At 45.4% G+C, this 23334-nt stretch overlaps 1 protein-coding gene across 1 annotated transcript in view; it reads left to right on the top strand.

Annotated features, from left to right (window-relative positions):
* Nucleotides 1-23334, top strand: part of ISX (intestine specific homeobox) — a 148877-nt gene that overhangs the window by 15660 nt on the left and 109883 nt on the right. The window contains 4 exon segments of the mRNA XM_060165610.1: nucleotides 1419-1570; nucleotides 3770-3883; nucleotides 4718-4906; nucleotides 4908-5014. Coding sequence (XP_060021593.1) covers nucleotides 1419-1570; nucleotides 3770-3883; nucleotides 4718-4906; nucleotides 4908-5014 — 562 coding nt within the window.

Raw genomic sequence — 23334 nt, 5'->3', positions numbered from 1 at the left:
CTCACTCCTAGACCCTCCACTTTTCTCCTCCTGCCTAAGTGATCTCACCCACTCTCATGAGATCAAAGGCCAAATATACGCTGATGAGTCCCCAGTGTAAACCTCAGTCCCAAGATCCCCTTTGAGCTCCAAACACATAAGCATCTGCCTATGTGATCATTTGCTTTGAATAGCCAACAGGCATCTCAAATTTAACACGTCCAAACTGAATACCTGATTTCCCGTCTCTCTCTCACAAACACACACACACACACACACACACACACACACACACACACACACACACACACGGGCACGCAGGCCTAGCTTCACGGGCCTGTGTGTGACCAGTGTCGTTGCACAGGGCCCTGCGCTCAGAAGGAGGCCTGGCACTTGCGGGTTAAAGCTCATGGTCACCCTCTTGAAATTCTTAATGATTTTATGTTTGAATCTGTGTTTCGCAAGCGCAATCCAGTGGAACCACGAAGCACGTACCAGGGGCCTGGAGCCTCAGCTCAGGCTCAGTGCCCCTCTCACCGCCTCCCTGCTTCCCTGGGATGGGCTCTCAGCCACCTGTTTCCCCGCCCCTACCCAGTGACTGCTGCCTCCTCTGTCGTCTGTGTTGGGGGTATTGGGGAGGGAAGGGCACGGATGTGAGGAGGGTCAAGGTCAGGCACAGGCACCCCGGCACCAAGTTGAAGGGTGGGCCCTGTGAGGGTCCACACTCATGCTATTAGTATCCCTGTGCCCAAGGGAGCAGGGCCTTAAGTAGCAAATAAAAAACCACCCTGACAAGTCAAGAGAGAGAGAGGAAGAAAGGAAAAAGCTTTCTTTCTGAACCCACATTTTCCTTTCGCACTAGGACCCCACCTATGATGCAGCGGCTCTGAGTGGGCATGAGACTAGTCATGTGGCTGGAAACAGGCTGTCAGGGGCTGACTGCTGTGCTTTTTCTGTAAAGGGCTGGATGGTAATTATTTTAGCTTTTGCAGTCTCTGTTTCGACGACTCAACTCTGCCATATAAAGTCGCCTAGGGCTGCCCAAAGCAGTCATAGACAATACATAAACCCATGGGTCAGGCTGTGTTCCAATAAAACTTTATTTCTAAAAACAAACAGTGGCCCAGATGTGGCCCCCAAGCTGTGGTTTACCATTCCTTGTTACAGACAAGGGAAATTTGTCTGAAGGCATCTGAGCAGCAGAAAGGACAATCAAAGAAGTTTCTAGAAGGTCATCTTGGCCACACTGTCCAGGATGGATGGGAGAGTGGGGTCAGCCTAGGAGCAGAGTTTCTAGGAAAGAGAACCTTGTAAAACTCCAAACCTAAGGAGCTAGAGGCCAAGTAGTGGCAACAGGGGTTGAACAGGTAGAACAAGACAGCACAAAAGCTTCACTGAGAGCAAGGTCACTAAACCAACTTGGACCCTCTTCCATCCAGAGGAGAGGAAGGGCAAGCGGAGGATCCGAACCACCTTCACCACAGAGCAGCTGCATGAGCTGGAGAAGATCTTCCACTTTACCCACTACCCTGATGCCTACGTCCGCAACCAGCTGGCAGCCAGGATCAACCTCCCAGAAGCTCGGGTACAGGTACAGCCATCCCCGCCCTCGGCCCCCCACCTCAGTGCACTTGGGGCCATGGGTAAGATCCCATGTATCCTGCACCCTCTAGGGCTGTCCCATCAGAAATTTTCCATTGGCTTTATCCCATGAGTACAGTTACACTGGCCAAATATCATCTTCCAGGAAATGAGGCCACCATAGTTATAAGATGGTTTCTCACCTTGGGGGATGGACACGGAGGTAGCGTAGATATCTGCTTCCACTCCCTCCTTCTGTACTTGGCTGTAGCTCCAGAACCTCGTCCACCACACAGCCTCATTCACAAAATAGGTCTTGACAATCTAGACCGGGGCTCCACAGACTTTTCCTGTAAGGGACAAGATGCTAATTAAGTTAGGCTTGGGGGGGCCATAACGTCACTGTCACAACTATTCAACTCTACCCTTGTAGCACAAAAGCAGCCGTAGTTTACAGTACGTAACAAAGGAGCATGTTCCAATAAAACTGTACTGGTGAACACCAAAATTTGAATTTTGTATCATTTGCATGTGTTACCAAATATTATTCTCATTTAGATTTTTTTCCCAACCATTTAAAAATGTGTAAACCATTCTTAGCACAAGGGTTGTACAAATACAGGTAGGAGGCCAGAGAAAGCCCAAGGCTCTAGTTTGCCAACCCCTGACCTAGAACACATGGGCATCACTTCGGAGGCAGCACAGAGAGGTGGCAAGGACCCTCCATGGTCAGAGACCTAATCTGTAATCTGTCATTTTTTCCCCCCAAGTGTCTATGGCTTCCTCTGTGGTTAGAGATACAGTAGCCCCTTGTCACTCACTAGGGGTATGCCTCGCCCTCTGCATATCCCCAGTCCTGCAAGAACTGCTCTAGCAAATCCAACTGTTACATGTTGGCACTCTCTCTAAAACAGTTTTCTAAATCACTCTTCATTTTTTTTAACAAATATAATGGGGGAACTATACTCAATATCTTTTTTTTTATAATTTCACTTTTAATGAATAAACAAAAAAGCAATCCTTGAAAAACAGAATATAATTTTTTTAATTTTATATTGGAGTATATTTGATATACAATGTTGTGTTAGTTTCAGGTGTACAGCAAAGTGGTTTAATTGTACATAAACATATTATCTATTCTTTTTTCAGATTCTTTTCCCATATAGGTTATTACAGAGTATTGAGTAGAGTTCCCTGCGCTACACAGTAGGCCCTTGTTGATTATCTATTTTATACATAGTAGTGTGTATATGTTAATCACAACCTCCTAATTTATCCCTCCCCCCATCCACCTTTCAATATCTTATAACTTATAATGGAAGAGAACGTTAAAAAAGAATATATATATGTATATGTATAACTGAATCACTTTGCTGTACATCTGAAACTAACACAACATTGTAAATCAACTATATTTCAATAAAAATTTTAAAAAATATATGATGGACTCATTCGAATTCAAAATCTGCTCCAGGGTCTATGTCAACATTCCACCCTTCATTTCACTGGAACCTACTGTTCTTCTGGTGAACGACCGCCCCTGTCTGGACTTCTCTCCTTTTTCTTCCTATTTGAAAACAGTCACCAGCTAGGTGGGTAGCATCTGCATCTAGTGTAATGCCCAGAATTCAGCATCTGCCTCGGCAGTATGACCAAGTGCAGATGGCAGCATGTCATGGACAATCAGGGCACTTGTGAACACAGGGAACCGCCAACATTCAACCAACCTACAGATGCCACGGGGCCCAACGGGGTTGCAAACCGGTGGCCCACCAGCAGGAAAGAACCTAGATGGGTTTTATTTGAACTGCGCGGTATCTTAAATCTCAGCGCTTTCACATAAAAATCAAGATTTCTGCCTTCGAAGTTGGATGAGCTTGCAATGCGGGCCTCACATTTCCACATGGTGACTGTTGGCTAAAGCTGAGAAGCTGCCCCCTTTAGCCACTGTTCACCGCAGACTCCACCACTCCCAGTTACATGGCACCCAGCTACTTCACCCCATCCCATGAGCCCACACTTCTGCAGGTATTGAAGGTTGTGATCCCCGGCCCCCTCTCTCAAGGCAGATCAGATCCAAAGAAATCCTGGATGCCTACTGTAAAGGGTTGGTCCCTTGGAAGGCGCCGTCATTATGCATTTTGGAGGGAGGAACTAGATGGAGAAAATCCCTTTTGCTTATCTCCGTCCTCTCTCGCCTCCATCTCAGATCTGGTTCCAGAATCAGCGAGCCAAATGGCGGAAGCAGAAGACCAGCAGCCTTGGGGCTTCGCCGCAGCCGAGCGAGGCCGACTTGGCCCCGCCCACAAACCCAGACGTGGTCGTGAGTGGCTGAGGCGGAGGGCGGGGGGCGGTCGCGGGCGGGAGAGGGGGTGTGGCTGGGGACCTCCGGAGCTCTGTCTACAGTAAAAAGTGCAACGACAATTCTTTTAGAAAGATAGTAGGCCCGGACGCTGGGGAAGTCGCTGCCTCTGTCCCCGTGTCCTCCTCCACTGAGTGCCAATCACACTCCTCTCCCTCCTCCGGGGACCCACGTGTATTACTTATGCAAAACTTCCCAGTTTATGGAGCAGGATCACAGAGTAAAAGGCGGTGCATGGAGGTTGAGCCCACTGGCTGGGGAGTCAGGTGGCCCCGGTTCGAATCCCAGCTCTGCGCTTAGCAGCAGTGTGGCCTGGAAGAGTCACTGTGCCCCTCAGAGGACAGTCATAGATTTGATGAGGATGAAACGACCGCTCATCACCTAGGAAATGCTCCCTAAGGTTTAGCTGTCCACTGAGTCAACAAAGATTTGGAATGTGTACCAGATGCCAAAAAGAGGGGCGGCAGCAGTACACGAATAGACACTCCTATGGGTAACGGTTTGTACAAAGCCATGAGTGACCCTATGATGTAAGATTTTTAATTTATCCATTTTTTGCTAATGCAGAAACTCGACTCTGAGAAGCAAAGTGACTTTTCCACAACAAACAGTTGCTGTAAATGACGGGATGGGGACGATGTTTCCTGGCCCCCCTGGGCACACATTTCTCCCCAAGTTGGTCTCCCTACCCACTCCGAGCTGCCCGAGAGTAACGGGGAAAGGTTGGGAAGCCGAGGGACAGCCCAGGGTAAAGTTCAGGGCTCACTTCTCTCTCCTGGCCTCTCCTTGTGACAGGGCCCCATGCTGCTGCCCCCTGCACGGCCCAGGCTGGCTCCTCCCACAGGTTGCTATTTACCGGCTCAAGGTCAGCTGGCCTCTGCCTGGCTCCCCACCCGGATCACCCTCCTGCCATGCCACCCGTGGGAGACACAGCCTCTCCCGGGCCCTCTCATCATCCAGCAGACCTGCATCCCTGCACTTTGCTTTTTTTGCACCTCCGCATCCCAAATGGGGCAACATCTGTGCCACTTCCACACAGGGACCAGACATCCTCTCCTTAGTGGAGCTGCTCTCTTCTCCAGGTGAAGGCAGGTGGCGGGAAGGTGCCCAGGTCTCTGGGGGAATCAATCTCACGCTCCAAAGACAACCCACAGCCCAGGAAGCCACCCTGAGGTTGTCCCTTGGAAAGTTCCATCGGACTTAGCAGCAAGGTGACCAATAAAGGAAGCTCTCATCTCTCCTGGCCAATGTTACCCTCCTGCTTCAGGCGACAGACACTGTGGGAGGTCTCAGGATGATCTCTGGAAGGAAGAGGTCATCCTCTTGCACCTGTACTTCCTCTAATTTGCTGTGTGACCTCCAGCCAGTCACTCACCCCCTCTGGGCCTCATTTGTAAAACAGGCAGTTGGACAAGGTGACTTCTGAGGGTCCTTCTGGCCCTTACTTTGGTGAGATGAACTATGGTGAGAACAGAGGCACAGAGGAGACTAAGGAGAGGTTTGTTCATTCATTCATAAGTGCTCACCTACTGAGCACTTCATAAATGGAACTGGATCTTGACATGAACAGCTGAGGCTCTGTGCCCTTAAGCTCAGTCCAGGTTGGTGGAAGGAATGGTACTGACCTCCCCCTGCAAGCAGAACATTGGCTCAATGACCTTGCACGAGGCCCATGTCTAACACATTCTGTTTGGCTTTGATATGAATGTCCTAAAGAGGGAAAGAAATATAGAAACATTTCTTTAAAAATTTAAACAGAATTTAGTGTCTTTGGTTATTCTGCTGGCTTGGGGAGAGATGTTGTCATTTCTAGTTTGAATGAAGGGTTAGAGAGTAAGCTCTTTTCAGAGTTTAACTCCCCAGGATTTGTGCAAGGGGCCTAGTTAGAAGGCCAGCCTCACTCTGTGCTGAAAAGCCTAAGAAAGAGGGAGAGACAAACTAGGGTGGTTAACTTTTATGGGCTGGGTAATTTCATAGGCTAATGAGTGGAAGGATTATTCCAACTACTTTGGAGAAGGGGTGGGGATTTCCAGGAATTGGGCCACTGTCCACTTTTTGGCCTTCTATGTAACGGCACTGGTGGGAGTCTTGTTTAGCGTACGCTAATGTATTACAATGAGCGTATAATGAGGCTCAAGGTCTACTGGAAGTCGAATCTTCCACCACTTTGGATCTAATTGGTTCTAACCAGTTTATGTCCTATCCTCAACGGCTATCTCATTCTTTCAAAGGTTTTGCCCTGCCCCCTGCCCCCCTGGTTTCAGTACGATCATATAAATATAAAATGAACACGTGCCAACGTTTTATCTAACTCACTAATTAATGGGGGAACCAGTAAGACATCATAACAGTTCAAAGGAGAATTCAAAGAACAGACACAGCAGAGGCAATCAGGAATGCTGAAATGAATTACAAACAGAGACAGAAAGGGTCAATGGCCACAGGGAAGTAATCAATGGCATCTCCACCAGGCACAATTCATTTGCATTTCTATAGACAAGTATCATTTGCATTAGTACCAGTTTCCAACAATTATACAGAGTGGAAAAATAGCTCACAGACAATGAAAGGGGCAGAAATTCTGGAAGAGTGCGCTAGACAGAACAATCTTTTTATGCTTATTTCAAAGTCTTTCACAATTTTTCCTGACCTAAAAGTTACTTAGTCTCTCTGGGGATACCAGGACCTGCCTCAGAAGTTAGCTATGAGATTATATTAGATGATATAGCCAAGTGTTTTGTACTTGTAAAACACCATGATGTTAGGAAATGATTATTTATTGCCTTTCAAACTCCTCTAGAACTCAAGTTTAAAAGTCTACATCTAGAAAGTGTTTAGAAATACAGTAACATTTCTTTAATATTCATTGACCTTTGATGGTTCAGTTTTTTAAAAGGCTAAACAAGACACAAAATGGGCAAAGAGCAGAAATAAGAGATTCCCAGGAAAAACATATAAATAGATACTAAACATACAAAAATAGTCTCAACCTCATCCATCATTTAAAAATGTAAGTAGGGCTTCCCTGGTGGCGCAGTGGTTGAGAGTCCACCTGCCGATGCAGGGGACATGGGTTTGTGCCCCGGTCCGGGAAGACCCCACATGCCCTGGAGCGGCTGGGTCCGTGAGCCATGGCCGCTGAGCCTGCGCGTCCGGAGCCCGTGCTCCGCAACGGGAGAGGCCACAACAGTGAGGGGCCCGCGTACCACAAAAAAAAAAAAGTAAGTAAAACAGTAATGCAATACATTTTTTTTACCTTTCAGGCTGGCAAATATTTCAAAGTGTTGGTAAGGGCTTGATGAAAGTCACTCTCATATAGAAGGAAGTATAAATTAATAAATTATTTTGGACGATAACTTCACAACTACTCATATTCTAAATGCACATCTCTTTGACTCAGTCATTGTTTTTGCAAGAACTTATCAGATAAATACACAAGGATATAAATACTGTCTATAAGAATGTTCACCAAGGCTTTGTGACAGCAAACCCTGGAAACCACCAAAATAAGACACTGGTTGAGACAACTGATTATAGCATATTCATCCAGCTGTTAAAAATAATGAGAGAGGGGCTTCCCTGGTGGCACAGTGGTTGAGAATCTGCCTGCTAATGCAGGGGACACGGGTTCAAGCCCTGGTCTGGGAGGATCCCACATGCCGCGGAGCAACTAGGCCCGTGAGCCACAACTACTGAGCCTCCGCGTCTGGAGCCTATGCTCCGCAACAAGAGAGGCCACGATAGTGAGAGGCCCACGCACTGCGATGAAGAGTGGCCCCCGCTTGCCACAACTAGAGAAAGCCCTCGCACAGAAATGAAGACCCAACACAGCCCAAAATAGATAAATAAATAAGTTTAAAAAACAAAAAAGAAAAACATAATGAGAGAGACTGAAATACACCTCATGGGAAACTGTCATTAGACACATCACTGAATGGAAAAGGCATGTTTCAGAACAATATCATGGGCTCAGATGAGTAAGAAACAGATCAGATATCCTGATATTTAAACACATCATCAGAATTTGATGGTTTCTGCACCGTAATAAATCCCACCAACACTTAGTTGCTTAAAATAATGATTTCTTTGGCTCAGGCTTGACCGGGCTCCTGGTCTAGTCGGTGCTGACTTAGCTGATCTGGCTGGGCCTGCTCCTGTGTCTGCGGTCAGCTAGTCGGTCAGTGGCCACCAGGGGAATCTCAGGTGGCCTTACTCACAGACAGGCCTGGGTCTGGTAGGCTGTTAGCTGAGGCCACAGGGTGACTGGGCCTCAGCAGGCTTCCTCGTAGTGTGGTCACAGGATTCCAACAGCACAAAGGCAGAAGGTACAAGGGCTCTTGGGGCTTGGCCTGAGAATTCACTTCTCACTTCCACTGCGTCCACTGCTGAAAGCAAGTCATAAGGCCAGCCCGGATTCAAGGGGTGGGAAAACAGTCCTCTTGACAGGAAGAGCTACAAAGTGCATGCCATGCTTACCATCCACCATAACACCCACATGAATTTCTCATCTAGACTTCTTCCTTGAGTGCTCCTGACACCTCCACTTGACTGTCTAATGTCATCTTGAGGCAGGAGATAGGTGGGCCCCCGGGGCAAACAGTTGGAGTTCGTTCTCTGTGGACCGATACTCCAAGACGAAAACAGCCGGACAATCGAGGGAGGAGGCTGGGCCCTGCCCAGATAGAACATGAGACCACATATTCCTCATTCTCAAAGTCAGGAGACCTCCCCGACTACACATGCACAGAAAAGCTCCTTGGAGGTCAAACGGGAGGGGGCGCCACCCCATGGTAAGTGATGCTAGCTACCCATAGGCCTCTTCAGTAGACTCCATCTTGGCTAAGAGATGCGCGCACACCCGGGAGGATCCTGAGATGTACCAAATACGGACTCTGAACCAGGCAAATTGAAATGACGGGCCAAAGAAAACCCAGAAGAAATGACCCAAATAAGTGATTTAAACTACCACGAGAGCGCGACTCTCTCCCTCTCTGAGCCCCCCCGTGTGTCTATCCCCACGTACTGTACTCTGTTTTCTTCTAATAAACACTTTACTTGTTTCACTACTTTCCATCTTTGTGGGAATTCTTTTCTGCAAAGCCGAAGGGCCAGGGCCTTGTCACTGGCCACTGGTCGAGTGGCTAGCATTTGGTGCTCTCACCGCTGCGACCCGACCTCAGTCTCTGGCTGGGAACTGAAACCCTGCTTCAGGCTGCTGCAGGCCGCGGCCACCTGACATCACTCTCAAATTGAACACGTCTAAAAACAAACTCTATTCACTCCCCACCCCAAACGTGCTTCTTCCTCAGCCTTTCTCCTCAGCACATGGCAACGCCTTTCTTCCAGTTGCTCAGGCTCAGATCTTTACAGCAATTTTGATGACTATCTTTTCTTTATAAATATATATTTTTAATTGAAGTATAGTTGATTTACAAAGTTGTGTTAGTTTCAGGTATATAGTAAAGTGATTCAGTTATAAATATATTTTCTTTTTCCAATTCTTTTCCATTATAGGTTATTATGAATATAGTTCCCTGTGCTAAACAGTGGGTCCTCGTTGTTTATCTATTTTATATATAGTAGTGTGTGTATGTTAATCCCAAACTCCCAATTTATCCCTCCCCCTCCCTTTCCCCTTTGGTAACCATAACTTTGTTTTCTGTGTCTATGAGTCTATTTTTGTTTTGTAAATAAGTTCATTGGTATCATTTTTTTAGATTCCACATATAAGTGATATCATATGATATTTGATGACTATCTTTTCTAATCAAGCAGCAAACCCAGCATCCAACTCCACCTCCTTGATGCCAGCCACGAGCATCTCCTCACTGTTTCCTTGTGCTCACCTTGCCCCATCTGGGCTCTATTCTTCACTCCGCAGCCAGAGGGATGCTGGGAGAATGTGAGTCAGATCATGACTCAAACCCTCAAGTTCTTCCCTGCCTCACGTGGAATAAAGTCAAAAAGTCCTTCCCGTGGCCAACACGGAAGTTTCCGTGGCTCCCATCATCTTCCCCAGGGCTCCCTGCTCCGGCGTTGCTGGCCTCCTACCAGCTACTGCTCCACAGTGCTGAATACAATCCTACCCCAGGGCTTTTGCACTTCCTGTCACTGCCTGAAACATCCTTTTCTAGCTATTTGCCTGGCTCACTCCCTCAATCAAATAGTACTCAGACAGCCCCCCTCAGGCTATCCTACCTAAGAGAGCACGCACATACACACCTTGTCATTCCCTACCCCTTACCCCATTTTTTAATTTTTACCGTGCTTATCAATACCTGACATATTATGCATTTCTTTATTTATTGTCTATCTCCCAACAGTAGAATGAAAGTTCCATGAGGTCAAGGATGTTATCTGATTTGTACACTGCTGTATTCCCCAAACAGTGAACAAAACAGGGCCTGGTACATAGTAGACACTCAATATTTGTTATGTGTGTGTGCGTACTCACATCTATATATCTAGAAAGTTCCTAGACAAATACAAAAAAAACCCTGACAGCAATTACTTCCAGAGAGTGGGCTGATGGTCTCACATGATGGAGAGAGGAATATTTGTTTTCCCTGATGCCTGGCAGTGTTTGAATTTTTTGCCCTAAGTATATACTTTTAGAAATTAAATGTTAACAAATAACAGGACAATGGTTGCTTTTTCTCACCTCTCTTGTGCTTTACAACATGCCCTCTTGCTATCAAAGAAAATGCTTTTCTGCCTCTTCTGGTGCTGGAGGGGTCCCATGTGGGCACAGGGGGATCACCCAATAAGCCACTGCAGAGAATCATAGGAGGGGATGGAGGTCTGGAAAGCGTCCTCTGGAGGCGGGGAGGGCAGACTCAGGGCACAAGGAGAAGTGGACCAGGAGCTCTGGGACAAAATCCAACGGAGATCAAGTTCATTCACAGAATAAAAGAACATGGAGCAGGCAGGCTCGGAATCTGAGAACAGAAGGTGCCGGGCCAAGAGCTCTTGGCTGTGGGATGGAATTTTAATGTAATCTCAGGGAAATAAATGCAGAAGATGGTCCGGTGGAAAAGACCTTTTATGGCCATCAGACCAAGAAGCTGATTTGCTGCATGGTGGTCTAATAAGAGGGCAGATCCGCATAGGAACAGCGGCGATGGCTTGACAGAAATCCTCTAGTAAATTTCTGAGCAAGATGTTAACAGGGAAATAAGGAAGAGGAGCCCGGGGACTGCGTTCTGGCTCGTAAGCAGATCAGCTGCAGAATTCGGCAAAACATGGATTCACTTTCGACAAGGATTTGAGCCCCTGCTCTGGTGACAACTATTGTTTAAAGCTAAGTGGCCCCACCTCGTCACTAAGTCTGGACTCCTGAAATGGAAGAGTCAGCTCAAGTAACTGAAGAGTGTGAGTGGGGCTGCATCTAAAATCCAGTTATGTCTCCACCTCATTCCCATCTCTCCGCTCTGCTTTCCTCTGCGTCAGCCAGCTTCTCAGGTCTGAGGGGAAGAGTCTCCCTTTCCCAGGATTATCACAAAGGTCCTGGCATTGGGTGCCACTAGCCACGCCCAAGGCACAAAGCATCCCTCAATCTGTCTATCCCGAAGGTTGACGGGAGGGTGTGAACTGTTCTGACGGACCCTAGGGTACAGCCAGAGGTGAAGTCAGCTCCACCCCCAACCATGTGGATTGACAGTAGAGGAACAGGGGATCCCCTGGGGAAACTGGGATGCTGCTACCAGAAGAAAGGGAAATGGATTCTGGGTTGACAAATAATAGTCATTCACTAGAGATAACCTAAAATTTTATCTATTTTATACCACATAAGAATGCTTTCAGCTACAAGAAACCAACAGTAACTTATACCAATGTGAATTTGGGTTTCTCATCTAACAAGAAACCTGGAGGTATGGCCAGCATGTGTACGATTCACTTGACCTTTCTCCCATGGACACACAGTGACTGCTTCAGCTCCAGCCATCACATCTGCACTCAATTAGGAAGAAGCAAAGAAAGCAGCGTCAGTGATGTCTGTCTCTTCTATCAGGAAAAACAAAAAGACTCACCGACATAGAGAACAAACTTGTGGTTGCCACGGGGGAGGGGAGGTGGGGGAGGGATGGAGTGGGAGTTTGGAGTTAGTAGATGCAAACTAGTATATATAGAATGGATAAACAACAAGGTCCTACTGTATAGCACAAGGAACTATATTCAATATCCTGGGATAAACCATAATGGAAAAGAATATTAAAAAGAATGTATATATGTGTATACCTGAGTCACTTTGCTGTACAGCAGAAATTAACACAACATTGTAAATCAACTATACTTCAATTTAAAAAAATAGATTAAAAAAAAGCCCTCCCAGAAACCCACCAGCAGACTTCCACTTAAGACTGTGTAGCCAAAACTTTGTAAAAAGTCACACCTAGATGCGAGGGAAGTTGAGAGAACAAATATTCAGATTCTCCAAGCATGTTTGTTTGATGGAGGCTGGCAATGGAGGAGAAGGTTGGAAATGGGTGTCTGATCATTCAAAACAACTGTGGCTACCACACAGGCAGTGACTTGCCAGGGTGACAAGGTCAGAAAGCACAGAGCTGGGTCTTGAACTCAGGCCTTCTGAATCCAGAATTATGGCCTTATCTCCTTTGCCATGATTTCTCTAAAAGCCAGGCTGGGAGTCAAGAGCAACCAAATAAACAAATTCTTTTTCTTGTACACAAAGGAGGAGAATCTTTTAGTTAAAACATAACAAGCCCCCGAAGACGGAGACAATGAGTGGCAGGTCATCTGCCTCTTCCTCCTTCTCCCCTCCCAGGGCGCTGGTTAGGCTTAACATCTTCCACAGCGGGTCTCTAGGTGCTCTTCATTCAGACTTTCATGGTATAAAACAAACTTCTGACTTGGAATTCAGGAAGCCTCAGCTCTGGTCCCGTCCCCATCATGAACAGCAGTGGCCAATTTGCTCCCCGTCTGGACAGCTCAGCTTCCTCCACTCCCAAATAACATTGGTCAAGATGTGGCTCCTGGGGCCCCTTCCAGTTCTGATGGTCTTTGTTCCTCAGAAAGCCAAGGTCTGAGCCCAACTCGTCACCTGAGCTCCCAGGAGACACTGACTCACTTTCTGGTCCCCGGGGTTCTAGCCGGAAATTGGCTCGAATAAGCACTGACCCCTTCCCCTACCCCCACAAAGGTTCAGTGTTAACGAAAAGATCAGGGTTAATGAAAGTGTTTGCCATGAGCCTCAGGCTCTGCAAAGAAAGGTTCTAAATGGAAGCTGTTGCTAATCTTTCTCTGGGGTCTCAGCTAAAAACATTGGTCCCCCTCAGGGCTAAGTCACTCCAGCTAATCGTCTGGTTCCTTGACCTGGAGTTAAATGCAGACCTCTGACCACAGTTTACCTTCACTGTTTCTCCTCCATGCTGGGCGTGTTCCAGCTTTATCAAGCCAGTAGTTGACCTTGAGTCTTACAAAGGAATGGGTAGTCTCCAGGATTCGACAAGGGCTTATCCATCCCATAAACACTTACAGAGTCCTCTTCTGGGTCCTAGAGAAACAAGAAGACACAGTCCCTGGCCTCAAGAGTGGATCTGGCAGGAGAGGACAGACACTTAGGTTAGACAGAACATTAGGATCTGGGGGGATATGAGTTAAATGGAGCAGTGTGGGAGCACCGTATTGAGGTGATTCAATCTGCCTAGGGAAACCAGAGACTTCCAGAGAAGGGAACATTTTACTTATACTTCAAGTATTAGTAGGAGTCTGAGAGGTAAAGAAGTAGGAGAAAGAACGCTTTGGCTGAAGGAATTGTTACATAAATGGAGCAGAGGTGGATTTACTGAAAAGCTATGAAACTTCATTCTGGAGGTTCCTCCTTTGTACGGGTCCCTTCCAAGATCTTGGACTGAATTTGATACTTGTAATATTGCATTCTCCTGCTTTGAAAAGATCCCCTGAATTGCATAAAACTTAGGCTCCATAAAATATGAATCAAGCTAGATTCCAAAATCTTCCTTGGTGTAATTAGATAGAGGAGTCACCTACCCAATCCAGGTACCTGTTCAGACAGTACCTGAATGGATTCTGTAATCCCAGCATTATTGAATAAAGACAACAAAAGGATGGGCTGCAGATGGCTGAACCCACAAGCCACCTGGAAGGAGAACTCAGTGGAGCTTTCTCTGCAGACTTCAACTCAGCAAACTATCAAGGGCAGGCTCTGCTTCCTAATAGCAATGCCCAGCTATTTATACTAAAGCCCTCGTGAAGATCCTCAAAGCACCGTGACCAAGGAATGGATCTGGTTGTGGTTTTGAGCACCCTGTGTGTCCCACGCCATGCTCAAACCATGCTACTGCATCTGGGGTCTCTAGTCCTCACTTCCAGGCCCTCAAGAGCATGTCTTGATCTTTGTTGGTTCATTTGCTTGAAGTCGAGGTTGAAGCCTTGAGTTTATACTTACATCATTAGGTATTTAAAGCTTTCAGATGCTCCAGAGAAGCTCAACCCTCTGCTGTCCTTCTTCATGGAGCAGCGGGTTGTGGACAGCTACCTGGGTGTCTCTCTAGCCCCATCACCCTGTGCTCTCAGCCACTGGAGGTCCCTCCCCATTGGCATCGCCAGAGTGACCCTTCCAAGAAGACAAGCACCAGTACCTAAGTGCTCACGGAGCCTCTGCTAAAATTGCTTGCTAATGTCTCATTGGCCGGAGAGTCACATGACCACTCCCCCATGTGGGCGGAGGCTACATAATCGAGTGACCACCCAGAAGTGTGGTTCAGCAGGGGTCACCAGCATAACTGTCTGCCCCATGGTGCGTGACCCTGAGCAACTTAATTCAAGAAAGGGAATTTCTCTATACTTCATTTTCTTCATCTATAAAGTGAAGGAGCTAAAATCAAGGCTCTCAGCAGTCCCTTCTCCTATCAGCCTTCCTATAATGACAAAATCACAATGGAAACGAACCTTGAAGAGTTGGCTGAGACAAAACAACACTTCACTTTGAATAATATAATACATATATAAATGTTATATATGTATAAGATATATAAGGTTTATCTGTATAAATATAAGGTTTACTTCAGACCGAAAAACCAAATGGGAAAGTTCCTGAAGAAAGAGAGGTGGCTTATCAGTAACCCACAAAAAAGAGGCTTAGGGGATTTATTCAAAGTGAGCTTAGGGCTTCCCTGGTGGCGCAGTGATTAAGAATCTGCCTACCAATGCAGGGGACCCAGGTTCGAGCCCCGGTCCAGGAAGATCCCACATGCCGTGAAGCAACTAAGCCCGTGTGCCACAGCTACTGAGCCTGCGCTCTAGAACCTGCGTGCCACAACTACTGAGCCCGCGTGCCACAACTACTGAAGCCCATGTGCCTAGAGCCCATGTTCTGCAACAAGAGAAGCCACCACAATGAGAAGCCTGAACACCCCAACGAAGAGTAGCCTCTGCTCGCCACAACTAGAGAAAGCCCGTGCGCAGCAACGAAGACCCAACGCAGCCAACGGTGAATAAATAAATAGATTTTTTTTTTTTTAAAGTGAGCTTAGTGGGAGTTAGCCGTGTACTGCAGCCCCAGAGTGAGTTAAGGGAGGCTTTGGCTGCGTGAACAGAAGTATGAGGGACAGAATTAGGGGTGTGGGTGACGCTTCTTGTCTATAATCCAGCAACAGCTGGACTGATGCAGCCCTTTCTTGGTGCCTCTTTTTTTTTAGACGTTGGGGGTAGGAGTTTATTAATTAATTTATTTATTTTTGCTGTGTTGGGTCTTCGTTTCTGTGCGAGGGTTTTCTCTAGTTGTGGCAAGCAGGGGCCACTCTTCATCGCGGTGCACGGGCCTGTCACTATCACGGCCTCTCTTGTTGCGGAGCCCAGGCTCCAGACGCACAGGCTCAGTAGTTGTGGCTCACGGGCCTGGTTGCTCCGCGGCATGTGGGATCCTCCCAGACCAGGGCTCGAACCCGTGTCCCCTGCATTAGCAGGCAGATTCTCAACCACTGCGCCACCAGGGAAGCCCCTCGGTGCCTCTTTTTAAGAGAGAAGGGTAGACAGAAGAGATGTCCAGAAGAGACGACCTATAGAGAGATCAGACTGACACCATCTAAACCCCCAACAGTTTCCGCCTCATTTAACAGTGGAACAACACTCCTTGTGTGACTCCTAAACATTAGGCAGTGGGGAACACACACCACCATCTGTGAATTGTTCTCCCCTAAAAAAGAAAAAAAAAAAAAAGAACTTGACTCCAATTATGCTGTAGACTTAACTACCTATTTCAGGAAGTATAGACAATAGAAGAATAAATTAAATTAAATACCAGGAAGAAGCAATTAGTCATATTCAGAATATGGGATAGTCAACAGAACAAATGATTGTGTTTCTCCAACAAATCTGTAGCATGGAAGAGACGGGAGGAATTGTTAATGAGTAAAAGAAACAGGAGATATAATAAGCAAAGGCAATATATGAATCTTTTCTGGACCTTGATTTTTTTAATCATAAAATCTCGAATACAATCAAGGAACTCTGAACATGAGTAATAGAGGATATTGAAATTTTCTGTTGTGTTGACTGTCAAAATAACATGGTCAGGTTTTTAACATCCCTCCTTTGTTAGTGATGCATACTAAAATCTTATGCATGAAAAGATGTAATGTTTGGGATTTGCTTCAAACTACTTCAGCAAACAAAACAGAGGAGGAGAGAACAGAGAAAACGACTGGCAAAAATGATCATAGTTGTGGAAAATTATTGATGTGCGTGCGGGAGTTCATAAGCTATCGTCTCTAGTTTTGTATATGCTAGAAATTTTTCCTAATAAAGAAATTTTAATCCAGAAGCCATTCATTTAAAAGAGGGAGTGCAGAGCAGAAAAAAAAAATGACCTGGAAGGAACAGGAGCACAGGTTCTAAAAGCCAGGTCTCCTGAGGGTCGCATGAAAGCACCGGGTATGTTTGGGACACAGGTGAGGGATTCCAGGAAATCCAAGGTTTGAAGGGCTTGTCAGGAGAAAGAGGGAGGACTCGCTCTGTGCAAGCACCCCAGAGGGCAGCATCAGGACCAATACAGGAATTACAGGAAGAGAAGTTTAAGGCCAATGCAAAGAACACAGGAACTAGGTTTTCCAAAGGTCCCTTCTCCCTCACCTCTCTGACTCCCTCTTCTCCTGCAGCCCTTGGTGAGCCCAGCATTCCAACCACACTAAATCATCTGAGGGTCCTGGAACCCATCAGGTACATTCCTATCTCACACCCTTTGCCCTGCATTTTCCTTGGCTAGGAATGCCCTCCCCTCTCCCCAGCTATTGGAATTCTACTCATGCTTCAAGGCCCCACTCAAACGCTGCCCTGCCCGCCTTGCCCTTGATCTCTCTTTTGAAGTAATTGCTCAGAATCTGCTGGTGGCTGTTACATGCATATCTCTCTAGATAGATATCAAAGATAAGTTATAAATTACCTTTTAAAATGATTCCTCCTTTTCACTCCCACAACTCTGTGTACCTTTATTGTGATAATAGTGGCCTCCATGTATGGAGGGTCCTATATGAGCCAAATGCTTTAATTCTCACCCCAGTCCTATGACACAGGCACCATAAGTGTCAGAGGGGGATGCAACTGAATGTCACACAGCAAAGGTCTGATTTCAACTCAGACTTGCCCGATGTCAAAGCTTTAAACAAATGTATATGTTATATACGTTTATAACATATACAGTATATATATGTACATATATGTGCATATGTATACTATTCTTTATACTATGAATGTATAAAGGGTGTGTGTGTATACACTACTCCCCTTATTCATAGAGTCTGTTTTCCTTTCTAGTACACTGTCTGGCATAAGGTAAATATCTCATAAATATTTGACGAAGGATGGATAGATGAATGAACAAATCCAGCATTATGACTAGTTACACAGACGCTTTTCCCCACAATGCCCCACTGTGGTAAACTCTGGACAACAGAATAAATAAATGGGACTAGGCGCCAGGATTCCACACGGGATAGAAGGGCAGTCCAAGTGGCAAGAGTGGCAGGGGCCTGTCAAGGTCCCCAGGAAGTCGAGGGGGTGACAGAGGGAGGGGAGTTGCCGGCAGGGTCCCTGTGGGACCACCACCCGGGCTGTCATCAGCCCAGGCTGCTCCTAGCCGTTCCTGGAGCCAGCGGCGGGGTAGGGGGGGAAGAAAGCCTCTCTCTTCTTCCCCAGCTGCCAGGGCCCTGACCGCTGTGTGACCCCTGGGGTGGGGACCTGTACTCCCCAGGGGAGGAAGGTTACAGCCCTGTTATCGGCAGGAGGCAATGAAGCCATTTCGTGGTAATTAGAATCCTAACCAATTTAAGTCATTTACAGCTCTCAAACAATTCCCTGGTGATCCTTATCTCCCCAAGAATCCTGAGATGTTATTCGAAAGGGGTTATAAACTAAGAACCTGGTTGGGGGTGGGGAATGAAAACAGAGGAGAAGGAGGAAAGATGGCCTCCCAGGGTGATGGGAAAAGAGGAAAAGTTTTAGGGCCCCATTCGCGTGCCTGGTCCTTCATCCGATGTGGGCAAGGCAGGCCTATCCTTGTGGATTTTGTAAGAGAAAAGTGTTCTGTCTCTAGAAGGTTCCTCTTTAGAATCATGAGATCTTGGCTAGAAAAGCGGAAGAAACACCTAGGAAGGTATTTCCAAAATCAGAAACCCTGGACATCTGTGGTTCGTGAGATGTTCATGGGTGTTGAATGAAAATATTCCCAAGGTGAATGGGTTTGGGCAATTCATAAACTGTGACTCCCTCGTAGAAATCACAGGCCCCACTGCATCTCAAAGATTCTGGCAAGAGTTATAGGAAAGAATCTAAGATCTACAGGAAAGTTTAACTCAGTGAAACCCAGTGTGTTCAGACTTTGACCACTGAACCTATTCACCCCCACAGGAAATCTATTAATAACAACACAAGAAGCCTCTAGAAATATGGATCTTTTTATCCTAGTTTCCTTCTCATTCTTGGACTGAAGTTAAACTGAGTGGCTTTCTGTTCTATAACACACCCCTAGTTAGGACAAGTATTTGCATTCAACAGTGGGCAGTCAATCATCTGTGGATACCTTTGGAAGATAACGGGGGACAACCTCCATTTTTTTGGGTCTTACCTGAGAGGCCATGTGAAAGAGGAAAAGGAAAGGAAAAAGAGAATCTTCTGACAAACCAAAAATCGGATCACCAACTGGCCTCACCTCCAAAGGTGACAGAAAGAGACTTAGTCTGTGCATACCAAAAGGGCAGAATTGATCCAGTTAAAGAAGGAACTTTCTAACAGTCAAAGCCGCAGACAGCAGAACAGATGGCCTCAGGAAGGAATGAGCTCCCTGACAACATGTGCGTATGAGCCAAAGCTGAACAGCCCTTAGGGGTGTAGTACTCAGTCAACTAGTAAATACCTGAGAATCTGTATTGTTCAAAGCACTGACCGAAGGAAGAAAAATAGTGATGAGCAAAGTCCCTGCTGTATGTGAGCTTATATTCTGATGGGGAGGGAAGAGAAACAGGTAAGAGCCAAGTAAACAAAAATAAATGTAATAAGATATTAAAATGGCGATGCCCTAGTAGTGGGAGAGAGGCTAGTGAAGTTATGGTGGCCAGGCAAAGCCTCCGTGGGATCAAGACACCTGAGCTGAGAGCTAAGCTCTAGGAGCAGTGAACCAAGCATACAGTTCAACATGTCCAAAGGCTCTGCAGTGGAAATACTTTGAATGTATTCAAAGAACCAAGGGGAGGCCAGTGTGGTGAGTGGGGCTGGGAGAACACTGTGGATGAGGGAGGAAAGGTACAGCACAGTCTAGCATCAGTGGCCTAGACAACCCCATGCATCCTTCTGGTTCTGAGGATCTTTGACGGCACCCCTGACTGATCAGACTGAGATCGTAGAGTCCCTCTCCCTTGACAAATGTCAACAATCTCAGGCTCAAGCCTCAGTTTCCTCATCTGACAACTGGAAGCTGTAAACTTTGCAAAAATGCTACCCAGATAAGGGACTATGTACTTACTTAGCAAGCACAGAATCAGTAATATGTGCCATTCTAAACACTTTCTAATATTACTCATTGACCCTTCCTAATATCCCTAGGAGGTAGACACTGGTAGTATTCCTATTTTATCAAGGGGAAACTGAGGCACAGAGAGGCACTTGGCACATTTAATCCTAGTAGATGCTAAGAACATCATAGCTACTGTATGCTTAGATGTAAAAGTTTCTAGGAGATGTAAATAAAATATTTTCCATGATCTTTGTGCTTCCCCACCCCCACTTTCGGAGCTCCCAATCTGGAGCATATACATGTCCTTATAGATTCTCAGTAAAGAATTATTCAATTGAGTCATGTGGCACCAATAAATACAACCCACCTCCAGAGCGTGAGGATAACTAAGAGTCTTGCAGTCATCCCTATCAAAATTCTAACAGCATATTTCACAGAAATAGAAAAAGCAATCCCCAAATTCTTATAAAACCACAAAAGACCCAAATAGCTAAAGAAATCTTGAGAAAGAAGATTGTAAACTATATTACAAAGCTATGGTAATCAAAACAGTATAGTACTGGCATAAAAACAGACACATAGACCAATGGAATAGAATAGAGTACCCAGATAAAACCCAAATAAAACCACACATATATGGTCAACTAATCTAATCCTTGACAAGGATGCCAAGAATACACAATGGCTAAGGGATAAATAAATGGTGTTTGAAAAATTGGCTATCCAATGCAAAAGAATAAAACTGAACTCTTACACCACTCACAGAAATCAACTCAAAATGGATTAAAGACAAATATAAGACCTGAAACCATAAAACTCCTAGAAGAAAACATAGGGGAAAGCTCCCTGGCATTGATCTTGGCATTGATTTTTTTGGATATAACACCAAAAGCACAGGCAACAAAAGCAAAAATAAACAAATGGGATTACATCAAACCAAAAGGCTTCTGCACAGCAAAGGAAACCATCAACAAAACTAAAAGGCAACCTGCAGAATGTGAGAAAATATTTGCAAACCATATATCCAATAAATGGTTAACATTCAAAATATACAAGGAACTTTCACAACTCTATAGCAAAAAAATAAACAAACAATAAGAAAAACCCCAAATAACCCATTTTTAAAATGGGCAAAGGACCTCAAAAGACATTTTTCCAAAGACAACATACAAATGGCCAACAAGTATATGAAAAGGGGCTTAACATCACTAATCATCAGGGAAATGCAAGTCAAAAGCAGAATGAGATATCACCTCACACCTGTTAGGATGGCTATTGTCAAAATGACAACAGATACGTATTGACAAGGGTGTAGAGAAAAGGGAACTCTTGTGCACTGTTGGTGGGAATGTAAATTGGTACAGCCATTATGGAAAACATTATGGGGGTTCCTCAAAAAACTAAAAAGTAGAACTACCACGTGATCCAACAATCCCACTACCAGGTATATATCCAAATGAAATGAAATCAGTATCTCAAAGAGATATCTGCACTCCACGTTCATTGCAGTGTTATTCATAATAGCCAAGATATGGAAACAACATAAATGTCCCTCTATAGATGGATGGATAAAGAAGATACTGTATGTGCATACACATAATGGAATATTATTCAGCCATAAAAAAGAAGGATTACCTGACATTTGGAACAACATGGATGAATCTGGCGGACATTACGCTAAGTGAAATTAGCCAGACAGAGAAAGATAAATACTGAATGATCTCACTTACATGTGAAATATTAAAAAGTTGAACTCATAGAACCAGAGAGTAGAACCATGATTACCAGGGGCTGGGGGCTGGGGGCAATGGGGAGAGGTTGGTCAAAGGGTACAAACTTTCAGTTATAAGATGAATAAGTTATGGGGATGTAATGTGCAGCTTGGCAACTATAGTTAATAATACTCTATTGCAGTCTTGAAATTTGCTAAGAGAATAGACCCTCAGTGTTCTCACCACATGGAAAAAAAGAAATAACTATGTGAGGTGATAGACGTATCAATTAATTTGACTGTGGTAATCACTTCACAATGTATACGTATATCAAACCATCACGTTGTACACGTTAAATACATACAATTTTTATTTGCCAATTATACCTTGGTAAAGCTGGGGGTCGGGGGGAGTCTTGCAGTTAAAGGAGAGGGCACTGCACAGCTACAGGACCACAAGGGAACTCGTATTTGTCTAGCCTCTACTCCGCATCACATCCCCGTGGGGTTTGGATTACAATCCCCACTCTATAGCTTGTGAAAAATGAGGCTCAAGTGAAATCTATGGTCACTCATAATAAGTAGTAGAGCTTCATACTCCAAAGAGTTTCCCCCAGACCCAGTCCACGTGGACTCTGGGTGGGGGGAGGAGCATCTAGCCTTCAAGAGATCATTTCCTTATGGGGGGGGGTGTCTCTCCCACCTGGGATATAATAGGTCCAATTCATGAGAACCAAACAGTACACTTACACCTCAGCTGTGGCTTAACAGAGGGAAAAATAAGTATAATTTCCCTCCTATGCTGAAAAATAAAATTAAATTAAAAGGGGGCTTCCCTGGTGGCGCAGTGGTTGAGAGTCCGCCTGCCGATGCAGGGGACGCGGGTTCGTGCCCCGGTCCGGGAAGATCTCACGTGCCGCGGAGCGGCTGGGCCCGTGAGCCATGGCCGCTGAGCCTGCGCGTCTGGAGGCTGTGCTCCGCAACGGGAGAGGCCACAGCGGTGAGAGGCCTGCGTACCGCAAAAAAAAATTAAAAATAAAAATAAAAAAATAAAAAGGTATCTTTATTACAAACTATATATTTAACACATTTTACCGTGTTAAAACGTTTTTAAAAGACTGAGAAAAAAAGATCTCATAAAGCAAACAAGGGTATTATTTATCTTTCCATTTAACCTTACTGCAATCAATTTATTCAAAACACTAACCTTTTCTGAGACTTTGGTTCAGACTATTTTCTTATTATACATCCACCTCCGTGGGCGTATGCATCTGTATTTTCATGAACCTCTAACTAAGATGCAGCATTTCCTTCCATTAAGACTGCAGACAAAAAATTACACGGTGGTGTATTCACAGTACCTATGACCTGCAGATACCTCAAAATATCTAATGTATTAATAAAGAAGCACATGTATGCCACAGTATCACAACTGTTTTACTATTTTGACAGCTGGATTTCAGTATAATTAATTACCTCTAAAATCTGTGTTTTATGTCATCAATTCATTATTCAGAGAAACAGTCATGAGTTTTGCCAGACAGCCAGAAGATTCTACGGTTTCAAAAAGCTAAGAACCCCACCTCCACATGAAGTCTTCCTTCTCTGCCAGGGGCTTCCAAAGAGGAGACCCCAAAAGACTTTTGTGACTTATTTTTTTTAACATCTTTATTAGAGTATAATTGCTTTACAATGTTGTGTTAGTTTCTGCTG

The sequence above is a fragment of the Lagenorhynchus albirostris genome, chromosome 11 (genome assembly GCF_949774975.1).
Source record: "Lagenorhynchus albirostris chromosome 11, mLagAlb1.1, whole genome shotgun sequence".
NCBI classification, from domain to species: domain Eukaryota; kingdom Metazoa; phylum Chordata; class Mammalia; order Artiodactyla; family Delphinidae; genus Lagenorhynchus; species Lagenorhynchus albirostris.
The sequence above is the reverse complement of the archived record's forward strand: the minus strand, read 5'-3'. Positions and strand labels throughout refer to the sequence as shown.